Source organism: Salvia splendens, chromosome 3 (genome assembly GCF_004379255.2).
Source record: "Salvia splendens isolate huo1 chromosome 3, SspV2, whole genome shotgun sequence".
In the NCBI taxonomy this organism is placed as follows: Eukaryota; Viridiplantae; Streptophyta; class Magnoliopsida; order Lamiales; family Lamiaceae; genus Salvia; species Salvia splendens.
In genome coordinates, this window is record NC_056034.1 from 22,885,545 (window position 1) to 22,898,373 (window position 12,829).

The following is a 12,829-nucleotide window of genomic DNA, read 5'->3' on the forward strand; positions in this document are numbered from 1 at the left end:
CTTCTAACATTGCAACCTTTAATGTTCCCAACTGCAACTCGACCACTGCGTGTCTAATAGTGCAAATTTATTAGCCACGTGAAACAGTAGAAAAAAGTGGCAAATACTCATTTTTCATACACATACGCACATGTGTGTACACAGATCAAAGGCTTTTGTATGATGAGATTGGATAAGGTATAGTATATGCCGACCGCGATTTGCTTACATATTTAAGACACCTTTTCTTGTAATCGACATTGTGTCCACATTAGTGTTATAAGGCGAACTGTACGTGGTTCATAAATCATAATCATAAGCGCCTAATTTATTACTTATTAAATCATTGTTTAATTGAATTAGCTAGCTAGGAACTTTCTGGTTGGATCCACTATTCAAATATGACTGCCATATAAAATATCCAGCCTTTATTAGGATGTTCTAATAAGAAGTTATGTAGTACTATGCATTAAAGTTTGTTAGTCTTGGATCTTATTTAGGCTTTATGCATTGGGCTAATATATAGTCTAATAGTTTAGCGGCTAAATAATCCATATTTCCTTGTCTTTGATAGTGGATACTTTTATGACTATGGAAAGATATAAACAAATTAGGGTAAATAGTCATTTAAATTATCCAAGTTTGGTTAAAATTTAGTCTACCCTACAAAGTTTACAATCCGCTAATTAAATCAAGAAGTTTTAAATTTCTAGTTTATTCCACGGGTCGAATTTCAGGTAGAATCTTTGCATCTCAAAAATGAAATCCATCTTGAAATGTCAATTCAACTTTAAGAACAAGCTTCTTGTGATTACACTTTGAGTTATACACACATATTTTTCGTGATTTAAATCTCAATCCACGTCAACAAAGATTTTACCTAAAATTTGACTCATGAGATAAAATAGAAAAATTGAAACTTCGTGATTTAATTAGCTGATTTTAAACTTTGAATAGACTACATTTTGACCAAACTTGGTGATTTAAATGACTATTTACCCAACAAATTAACACTTCTCCCTCGTGTTTATGTCTAGATATCGTTTGCTAGTTATTTAAGCTAAAGGCTAATTAGGGATGTTCGTTTGCTAGTTATTTAAGCTAAAGGCTAATTAGGAATGTTTATCCAATAATTTATAGATAAGACATGATCATCCACAAGTGTCCCCCCCGGACCGCCCGGATCCCACGAGTGAATCGAAAGTTGGATGTGGGATAGAATAGAGGTTTTCAACACACTCTTGCATTTGTGGGCTGGTATGTGCATAGACTTTCACATGCGCAAATAAAAAGATCACATCGAATTGGGTCGATTCTAGTAAATATTATGTAAAAATAAGTCATTCACCTCTTTAAAAAATCCAATAATTAAGTGAAGAAGGTTATTTTAAAAATACATAATTCAATGAGACATGATCGTCACAAATTAATATGGGACAAGAATGTGAGATTTCAATAAACTATACTCCCTCTGTCCGTTATTAAATGTCACACCTTAACTCGACATTAGTTTTAAAAAATATAATGGAATGTGAGTTGATAAAGTTAGTGGAATGTGAATCCTACTTTTATGTAATAGTTTTATAACAAAATTTGAGAGTAAATGAGTTAGAAGAATGTGGGTCCATTACCAAAAAGGAGTAAAAAGTAAGTGTGTCAAGTATTGAAGGAGAGAGTAGTATTCTTAGTTTGGAAATCACAAAAAACAGATTAAGGATAATAAGTCCGATGAAACTGAAGTAATAGTAGTCTCTCTGTTCTATTAAAAATGAAATATTTTTTAATTATTTCATTAAAAATGATATATTTTTTAAAACTAAAGTATTAGTAATATTATTTTTCTCCTATTTTATTCTCCACCTAATCTATAAATTAATACTATATAAAATTTTATGTGGAAAAACAAATATAATAGTACTACTAGTTACCTTAGTGAAGTGAAGGGAGTATTTTAGACTATTTGAAAATACTGCAAACATACACTGTTAAGGATTTAAGGTGGTCCCAATTATCCCTCTCCATTACCACGCATGCCCAGACAACCTCTGCAGTTAACCTCAACTCACTCTCTCACTAAAGATTTCCAACCTACAGTTGAACCATGATTCACAAAACATGATCAAGAAAACATCCTTGTTTTCCCCTATAAAATTTCCATGACAACTAGACCAATCATTACTCAATTAAAACTCTCTTCTTGAGTATCACTTTTAATTTATTAAATTAATCCCTTGTTCATGAGCTTCTCTATATAATCTTTACTATTATTAAATTTCTTTTTATGTCTACTATTCTATTCTTCTCTTTGTCCTTGATTTAATGTCTATAACTTTTTTATCCATTTTTTTACAAAGCTAAATAATTTTTAAAATTCTGCATCAATCTGAGACATTTATTCCAAGATATGAAAGGACCAAGGAGTATTATATTTTAATTTATACATTAAAAGTTGTAAACGAATTTATCATATTGAAAATTATGTCTTTTCTTTAGTTCAACCTTGTGGAGTTACTTCGGAAAGGGAATAAATAAAATTTGGGTTTTTATATAATTTGTAAATTTGATGATTAATCGGTTTAAAAATACTAATAAATAGTACAAAAATGAACACTAAAATATCAGTTACATAACCTACTTCAGTTTTGAATTAGCACATAATTATAAATTAATGCAAACATTAAGGCGACGGATTGTCGATAAATTTGCGGTGACCTGTCCAATAACTGGGATTTCTTCTTCACTCAAAATCATTTCAGTTACAAAAAGACTCTCGCAGAAGAAAGGCACAAATCTACAGCTTCCTTCCCTCAAAGGCAAAGAACACCCACCCTCTTTTACCACCGATGTCCAATTCATTTTTTCCATCCAATTTCTAATCCCCCAAAAAATAAAAATGAAAAACATCGCGATATGCTACAGCGAGCACGCAATCAAAGTCTCGGATTCTTACTGCTCCGGCGCATCACACCACACCACCAACACCTCATCATCTCTCTCCGCTCCTCCTTCAATTCAAACCGCCGTCGCCTCAATTTACAAAGTCAAACTCTCGAACGAGACGCAGTTTCTAATCAGAATCAGCTGGTGCACTCCGAATCCCGCCTTCTCCATCACCATCTCCGACCACCCATTTTCTGCGCCAAAATTGAGCCGAAACTTCAAAATTCCCCGCCGCCAAAGGGGGTCGGAGAGTCTCCAGTCCTGCGGATTGACGGCCGACGTTCTGTGGGACCTCCGCCGCGCGAGGTTCGGGCCAGGGCCCGAACCCGTGTCCGGCTTCTACATGGCGGTGCTAGTCAACTCGGAGCTGGCGCTGACGCTCGGGGATATGGAGCACGAGTTGGAAGAGGTGACGAAATTGAGCGGGCCAAAAAAATTCTCGCTGATATCGCGGGGGGAGAGGCTCTCGGGCGGCGGCGTTTACGCGGCGAGGGGGAGATTCAGCGAGGGAGGCGCGTGGCACGATATTGTGATAAGGTTAAGGGGAGGTATGCTGAGTGTTGAGGTGGATGGGAAGAGCGTGATCGAGGTGAAGAGACTGCAGTGGAATTTTAGGGGGAATCAGAGCATATTTTTGGATGGATTGATGATCGATTTGATGTGGGATGTGCATGATTGGATGTTAAAGCCTTCCTCTGGTTGTGCGGTTTTCTTGTTTCGGACAAGGACGGGTTCGGACAGCAGGCTCTGGTTGGAGGATACACATTTTCACCTTGCCTTCTCATTTCTCGTTTTCGCATCCAAGAATCCAGATTGAATTTTTGTAAGAAAAAAAAAATCATAGTTTTATATATTGCTTTGGTTTGATTTGATTCTCTTCATTGGATTGATTGTGTTTTGATTGATTTTGTTTCAAAAACTAGTATACGTGCTTTTTTCCCCCTGTTGTGGGGAAGAAAAGAAGGAGATGTCTTGTAAATTCGTACATTAGTCTAATTGTTTTATTGTCTCTTTTTTCTTTCTAATTGTGTAGGATGCAACTTTTTCTCAATTTATTTTATACAGTTGGTACTGCGATCTTGTATCTCATTTCTTCCTCGGTACTGTTATTACTTGGAGTAGTATTTGTTTTCTATGAAGATTATGACTGTGAGTCTCCGAGTCAGAAATGAAATAAAATGCAGAGAGAACATTTTTTTTGTTTGACTACATGTATACTGAACTCGCTTTTGGCGGAATTCCGACTAATCCTGTTTGACCGGATTTGCGGATTAAGGTCGGAAATCTCCCAACGATAGCAGGGTTTGAACCCGTGCTTCAACTTAGACTGAATCCATCCTTATTGTTTTGTAGACTGAATCTTTAATCCGTAGTTTAGCAACAAAAACAAGTCTTAGAGAAGCTTAGTTTGGTCATGTGCGAGGATTCAAATCGTTGTCCATGCTAGAAGATAATTAAAGTTTTGCAAATAAGACAAGTCCAACCCGGCTCATGCCCGCCTCGGCTAGCAATACAACAACAACAAAAATCATCAAGGACATTTTTAATTAAATTAAGGGCGTTTATTTGTGTTTCTAATAGACTAAAGTCCCAAAATGGTCCATAACATTTGGGGGTTTTTTTTATTTTGGTCCAAAACATTATCTTTTGAATTATTCGGTCCCTCACATTTGAAATCGGACCACATTTAGTCCTAAATTGACGGAATGGTTAAAATATGACGGAATGTAACAGTCAACGCAATTTTAATCAATTTTGACCAGATTAAGTTTTATAAAAAATAATTTTTTAAATAAACGCAAAGTTGGTTCAAAATTGATTTAATAAAATAAATATAAAACTAATTTTAATTCACTCTCTCTCTCTCTCTCTCATTTTCATTCATCTTCTTCGTCTGAGGCAGTCAATAAACGCGAGAAACCCTAGTTCTCGGAAGAACATCAAGTAACCCCAACTCCCCAACCATGGATCGTTCGAACCACAGCAGAGAGACCGGTGAGATTGGCGGTGGACGTGACCTCCGATTCCGGTACGAATTTTGCCATTGCAAGAATCGGGCTTCGCTGAGAATCGTCAACACCCATGGAAAACCAACAAGGGGGAAGCTATACTTTGTTTGTGAGAGAAAAGATTGCCGTTTTTTCAAGTGGTGTGAGCCAATTGACGAAGACGACGTCGTGACATCTGCAATGCCGCTGCCGGAGACCGAAAGTGAGAGTTTTAGTTTGATTTTGTCATCAATTGAGGAGAATAATAGGGCAATAGATAAATTAGGTAGTGTTGTGATGTATGGATTTTGTTTCTTTGTTGTGGTGTTTGTTTGTATATTAGGGTTCAAGTAATGAAATTCTGTTTCCAATAGTGAATCAAATCTGGAATCTTAATCAAATTTCGTTTCTTGGTGTATGTTGAACTCCAGAATGGTATGAATTGCACTCCAAAATTGCGTTTCTTGGTGTTTGAAGGGCAAGAATATCTGCAACTCTATGCATATATTCTTGTTGGCTGTTACGAGACTTTCAGCGGCATGCCCTAATGTATTCAAAATGTTAAGGACCAAAAACGCAAGTCGCGAAAAAGGCCCGGTCGGGCGTTTTTCCTAATACAAAACGCCCGGTCGGGTGAACTCTCTGGAGTTCGAGACCAAAAACTGTCACAACGCCCGGTCGGGCGTTTTCCCCTTGCAAAATCGCCCGCCCGCGAGTTTCATTCTGCTTTGCGCGGCTTTCTTAAAACAACCATAGCTTCCTCATCCGGGATCCGATTGAGGAGTGCAAGATACTCACGCGAAGCTATTTCGACGATGAAGACAATGGTAGTCTTAGGAGAGGATTTGGACTTTATCTTCAAAGGCAAATTCAGGTTTGAATCAGACCTCCAAATTCGGATTGGCTCCTTGCCATGTCTCCACATTCTTCTCGGACCCAAATCAACCCATGGCCCTCGATGTCGTTGTATCCTATGATTGTGAATACCCGAATTCACATCATTATCTTTTCAGAATACAACGAGGCATTCCTTGCAATTAGTATCTCAATGCAGAATGAAATTTTAAGATTGGGATATAACAAGTATATTCAAAATGAAGTTAGCAATTCAGAATGAAATTTTAAGATTGGGATATAACAAGTATCAACATACAATTCATTTCCCTTACAATTTGTCCATATTCAACATACATTAGCCAAAATGAGAACCACCAAAATCAACCACCAGTTTATAAAGTGAAACCACCATAACCTACAACAAGTAGGCAATAAACCACCACAATGGGCACTGCCCAAACCAAAATCAACCAAATCAGCCAAAATCTCAGAATTTCAGGTGGTAACACAAGAGTTTTGAGGGGGTAACACAATTGTGGTTGTTACAAAAACACATTAGCATAGTTTCAGTTCTTCTTCACAGTTGATGAAGTAGCATGGTTGTCACCCGCAGCCGACGAGGGCTGATCCACAAACATATCGGCAACAACAGTTTAGCTTCGTAGCCTATTGTGACCGGGTTGATGACACAATGTGCATTTTTGTACTGCTTCACCTCGCTGCCGCTTCTTTCCTACAAACCAGGTTGTTAACAATCAATATTAGTAAGGTTTATGTATTTTTAGGGTTTATAACATGGAAGACAATTATACCTTGTGTGCGTTTTAGGCTGCTCGGAGCAGCTGGCTCACGTTGGGGACATTTTCTTTTATTGTGGCCGACAACTCCACAAAGCCGACATTTGTAATCCATCATCAACCCTTTCCGTGACATCTTTTGGCCTCCATTAATGTCATCTCTAACTTGCACTATACGGGCTGCCCGAGCCTTCTCTTTTGTCATTTCTCGAGCCTCTTGCACGCTCTTTTGTCTAGCTCCCTTCGGACGTCCCGACAGCTTGGTCAGCTCGGGTGGAATAACGTTCGGGTGGGCCGTCTTTGTCCATAGTTGCGGTCCTTGGACTGGATAGATGATGGCTTCATACACCATTTTGAAGGTTTCCTTGGAGTAGCACTTTGCGACAAAATCGTCAACATTCTCCGAAGTCATCTCAATCGCTGCAATGGCATGTTGACACGGTAATCCAGTCAACATCCAGTGCCTGCAGCTACAAGTGCGGTCCCGCAGGTCGACAACAAATTGGTCATTCCACTTTGTATTGACTTGATAAATCCACTCCCCGGCCCCTCTCACCATGCATTCTCCAATCTTCTCCTTCGTCTTCTCAAGCTTCTTTCGGATTTTCAGCCCAAAAGCATCATCCAACCTTGCCCCCATCTTCCTCCTTGTGGTAAACCTATCCATGAGATACATCCTAATACACTCGAGCATCCCATACAACGGCTTCTCCCGAGCAAATAGTAAGACCTTGTTGTAACATTCATAAATGTTATTAACAAGGATGTCACATTTTGCTTCAAACCCAAAGAAGGCTCGACTCCAATTATCCTTCGTTGTGTGATCTGCCAACCACTTGTATGCTTGCTCATTCTCTTCCTTCAATTCATTCATCGCCTTCTCAAAGCCATGAATATTAGTTGCTCGAGTTGCCTCCCAAATCAAGTCCTTCAAAACAGTTGAAGGAAACAATTTCTTGAAATTGTTGTGCATATGCCAAACATACATCCGGTGTTCGACATGCGGGCAACACTTTCTCATGCCATTGATTAGCCCCTGCCATTAACAAAAAGATTTGTTAGCCCCTGATATTGATTAGTATCTGGTTCATTCACAGAAAACATCCAAAATGTACAGCCAATCACAGAAAACATACTGATTATTTTCTAGTTCAATCACAGAAAACAGCCTTATGCTTAAACTTAGGAACCTTTAAGCATACTATGTTAGCTTAATGTACCTTTTGTCAGTCCGAGATGAAAGTCCACTTGCTAGAGTCCGTAATTTCCAAATCGTGCACCAACAGCCTGAGGAACCAATTCCATGTGTCAGTATTTTCAATTTGAACCACGACAAAAGCTATGGGAAAAATCTGATCATTCGGATCCAATCCGATGGCTGTCAAAAGAATTCCCTTGGCTTGCCACTTCAAATGACACCCGTCTAGGCCTATCAAGCGTCTGCAATGGCATTTGAAAGAAGTTTTACATGCCTTGTAAGCAATGTAAATGGCCTTAAACCTGTCATTTCCATCCTCAAGCCGCTGTGTTGCTAAGGCAACCGTGCTTCCTGGATTAGTCCTGAGAATTTCAGCCTTGTAGTCATGTAGGAGCTTGTACTGCTTCACCAAGTGCATGTTGCATAGCTCTCTTGGCCTTTCCTGGAGAAATGGTGATCTTCATGTCACAGTGCACCTTTTCTATAAATTGGCCAACAGTCATTCCAGGGATGACTCGAATATCTTCCTTGTATTTCTTAGCGAGATACCGTGCATTGGCACACCCATGGTTATATGAAGCCCCGCCACACTTATGTTTGTTGTGGAGCCGAGAAACCTGCCAAAACCCATGGGCAGGCCTATGAGCCAGTGCCACGAGCCACGGACATTCGCTATCCTTCTTGCTTCTTAGTACCCCTCGACAGTGAGCTATGCAACGAATGTTGTCATTTTTTTTCAACCTCGGCTTCTTCCCCAACAATACTCCTTGGTGACGAATTAAGTCTTTGAAGTCTGCCTTGGAATTAAAGCGCAACCCGATTTCCCATCTCGGGTCGTTGAGATCAGTATCAGCCTTATATCTTCTAGTCAAACGCCTTGTATCGTCATCATGCTCTTTCTCTTCTTCATCTTCTGATCCCGAACATGGTGAGTCACTAGGAAGTTGATCACTGTCACTAGTATCATCAGTATGGTGCCTTGACATTACATCCACGACCCTTTTCCACCCTTCCACTTGGACAGCCATAATATTATCTTCATCCTTATCACTAAGGTCGCAGTCACTATCAACAAATGGAGGCACCTCCACATTGACCTCCTCAGCAACATCAACCTTGCTCTTCCCCTTAGCAGCCACATCTAGCCTTTCATTTCCCTTGACAGTGGGCTTTCCATCATCAACATTAGCCTCTCCATGGTCTTGTGTAAGGTCGTAGTCACTATCAACAAATGGAGGCACTTCCACATTGTCCTCCTCAGCAAGATCAAGCTTGCTCTTCCCCTTAGCAGCCGCATCTAGCCTAGTTGAACCCTTGTCAGTGGACTTTCCATCATCTCCATGGTCTTGAGTTACTTGACTGACCACTGCCCCAGTTGTTTCCACAACATAGAGGTCAACTACCCCTGCTTTTACTCCAATTTCAGCCATATTCATGGAGGATTTATTGTCAAATAAGCGGACCAAACCTTCTTTCAAAGTCATCCCAGGCTTCAAGTAAAAGTACTCCAACTCACTTACATCTAGACCAAGCTTCTTCTTAATAAAGTCATCTACTTCAAGTTTCGACCATTTGTCTGGGTCACATCTGTGCATGTCCTCAGTCATCCTATCCACGTATTGTTTTCCACGGCTTTCACGGCTTTCATCCATCTCACCCGAATAATGCACTCTTGTTGTGAAGGTACCATCTTCAATAAAAAGAAAATGAGAATCATATCAATCCTAAACATATACTTTAAACAATCAAATATTTATGTCAACACGTGTGGTCCCCACAACCAAGATTGTTCCCCAACACTAGACCATAAGCATTTAAAATCCTAAGCAAAACACACATCCCCAACCTTGGTCCCCACCAACACACATCAAAGAATATACACACATACTACAAGAAACATATTCCCCACATGCTCAGCACAATCTGTCCACCACACCCACATGCTCAGCCAACTCAGCGTGAAAATCCTAATCAAGACAAAACCCTAAGCTCATAATAAGTGAAAATTGAGACAAATCAATTCCTATTAAGACAAAATCGAGACAAATCAATTTGTAATAAGACTTTTGAAACGAGATGAAACATGAAGTAAAGAGTACCCTCTCGATTTTCACTCGGCTTTGGTTGACTGTGCAACACCTTCCTCCTCCTCTCAAACGTGTATTTGTTATCACGAAGATCGCCGAGGCAACGGTGATAGGAGTCATACACGTACCAACTCATTGCGAACTACTTTGAAATCGCCGGCGAGAACCGGGTTGAATCGCCGCCGAAATCTAGGGCTTCCAAGTGTCGATTGGAATTTATGTGCAGAAAGAACCCTAATCTATTCGAATTTTGTGAAGAGTTTAGGGTTTTGTTCGAAGTGTTGATGAAGGGTTCTGTTCGAATTCGAAGTGTTGATGAAGTGTTGTGTGCGTCGCTTCGCCTTTTCCTCTAACATTTTTATTTTATTTTTTTAATTTTCACGTTTACATTTTACATTTTTATGTTTTAGGTTAATTAGGTATTAGCTCTTAATAAAATATAGTTATAACTTTTAATCCGGTCAAAATTGTTTTAAATTGCGTTGACCGTTACAAATTAACCATTCCGTCAATTTAGGACTAAATGTGGTCCGATTTCAAATGTGAGGGACCGAATAATTCAAAAGATAATGTTTTAAACCAAAATAAAAAAAATACCAAATGTTAGGGACCATTTTGGGACTTTAGTCTTTCTAATATACCACCAACGTTTCAAAAAGTGTCCTTATTGTTGATGTCCCAACTAAAATTAGAGGACGCAAATGGAAGAGTCCTTAAAAAACAAATGATTAAGTGAATTTATCCTTAATTTATGAACACGTTCTTTTGCGTCCAAAATTGTTGTTATTTTTTAAATTTACCAATGGAAAGTAATTGCGTCTCAATATGTGTCCTTAAAAGATAAGTACTTTTGTAATGTAGGCCAGATCTACCACCAAAGCAGACTAAGTTGTGTTTAGTTCTATAAATTTGGACCCATATATCAGGCCAGACCCATTTAGTTAATGGATTGAGCGGCCTGATTAGGTTGTATAGAAAATTATTTTTTATGCATTTTTTAGTTATAATGTATTTTTATTTTTTAAAAATATATTAGCATAAAATAGTTATATTTAAAGGATTAACCTATTTATGAATATTTTCAATTATAGTTCAGATATATAATTCGCTTGGATAATTTTAGAATTATATGTCATATTACATCATTATTTATTAAATAAATACGTATATTCAAATTTATCTTGTTGCAGTTAACTTTAAAAAGTTCAAATGTAAGGAGGTAATTAAAAAAAATCTAAACTAATATAAGAATTTAGAAAACAAAATCTATATTATGTTAAAATTAAAGGATAATTAATTACTCCATATGTTTTTAAAAATAGGAATTTTTTAGATAATATAGATTTTAATACACAATTGATAAAATAAAAGACAGAGACATAGACAGAAAAAGTGATTGAAGTATTTTAGTGAAGAATGAGTCACCTCATTAGAGAGAATTTTTTTTGCTAAAATAGAAACTTTCTAATTTTAAGCAATAAATCTAAATGAAAATAGTTTTTATGTTTAAAGGATCGAGATAGTATAATATACGATCTGTGTGGACCTTATTTGTGCTTTGGTTGAGTATGTGTTCAGAAAATGACCCAATTAGAGCCCACTTTAACCAATAAGCCCAACTCAAGCTTGCTTTGTTTCACTTATGGACTATCATTGGCCGACACATACCTGGTTTGAGTTGTGTTGCGCTGAGCCATTCCGACCCAGTTGACAACTCTATTCCAGTTCAACATTAGGATAACACGATGATCAATGTCAGACGAGGCAAGTCACCTATATACTCCATTCATAAAAAGGACAAAGCGAGAACATATAGAGATGAACTTAAGAATTTGTCATAAAGACAAAATAATATTTCCTTTGTCAGATAATAGATGTCACACTTTCCTTTTTAGTTTGTCCCACAAAAGATGTCACATTTCCTTTTTTAGAAAAATTCTCTCTCACATTAATATAAATATACTATTTTCTCTCTCTATCTAACACAAAACAACATCACCTAAAATTTCGTGCCAATTCCCAAGTGTGTCATCTATTATGGGACGGAGGGAGCAGTACTATAAAAGGAGATAATAGATGGATTTTAAAATATATTTAACATTTTAAAGATTATATAATAAAATTAAAGAATAATTTAATATTTATATGCGGAAGTTAAAATGTTTTTTAATATGAAAATGGCTATAAAAGATTTTTTGATTGCTTGAAACTGATTACACCATCAAAACAGGTTATTAAAATTACATGGTGCGGTTGATTATTAGGCCACCCGCAACGCGTCACGCGGGTGGCCCGTATTCCGTCACTAAGGGACGAGACGACGGCGTGACTCGTTGCAGCGCCCCGTCTCGTCCCCAGCCCGCTCCGCGTTCCGTCCCGCCGTGACGAATGGCGAGACGTGTCGCCACGCTCTGAGGCTACGTGGCGTGCTCCGGCGCCATGCGTGACACCCACTAACCGGCCCGCGAGTGGGCATCGTCACGCTGACGCAATAAATTATTTTTTTTAAGAAAAATTGAATTAAATTTTTTTTAAAAAAATTGAAAAATGGTAATATTACCGTTTTTTCCTTTTTATTTTTTATTTTTTTTAATATTTTTTTACTCTATAAATACTCCTAATTCATCCCCATTTCACACACAAATACACATCTATTCTTCCCAAATCATCTCAATTTCCTCTCCAATTTTCATCTAACCTCTCATCACAAAATGTCCGGCGACGGAAACTCTGGCGGTGGCGGCTCCGGCGGGTTCGACATCAATGCGTTCGGCGACTGGGGGGCATGAACAATGTCCTTGGTGGTGGATCCGGTTCGTCAACGCCGGGCACCCAGGGTTCGTCGACGCCGGGGGGTACAAACCACCCCATTTTGATGTGGATGCATACGCCCGTCCCTCCGCCCCGAGGTATTCGCAGGGATTATCCCAGATTCGAGAGGATTATTCTATTGAACCCACTCCGGAAGAAGGCCGAGGCGGGGGAGGAGGCCGAGGCGGGGGA

General features: G+C 38.6%; 1 protein-coding gene across 1 annotated transcript; it reads left to right on the forward strand.

Annotated features, from left to right (window-relative positions):
• The first annotated feature begins 2,872 nt into the window (after nt 1–2,872).
• Nucleotides 2,873–3,736, forward strand: LOC121796755. Its single transcript, XM_042195540.1, has one exon. The coding sequence runs from the start codon at nt 2,873–2,875 to the stop codon at nt 3,734–3,736; it is 864 nt and encodes a 287-aa protein (XP_042051474.1).
• Nucleotides 3,737–12,829: the final 9,093 nt, after the last annotated feature.

Excerpts from the sequence above, each read along its gene's own strand:
- LOC121796755 (XM_042195540.1), top strand. The coding sequence starts at position 2,873 with ATGAAAAACATCGCGATATGCTACAGCGAGCACGCAATCAAAGTCTCG.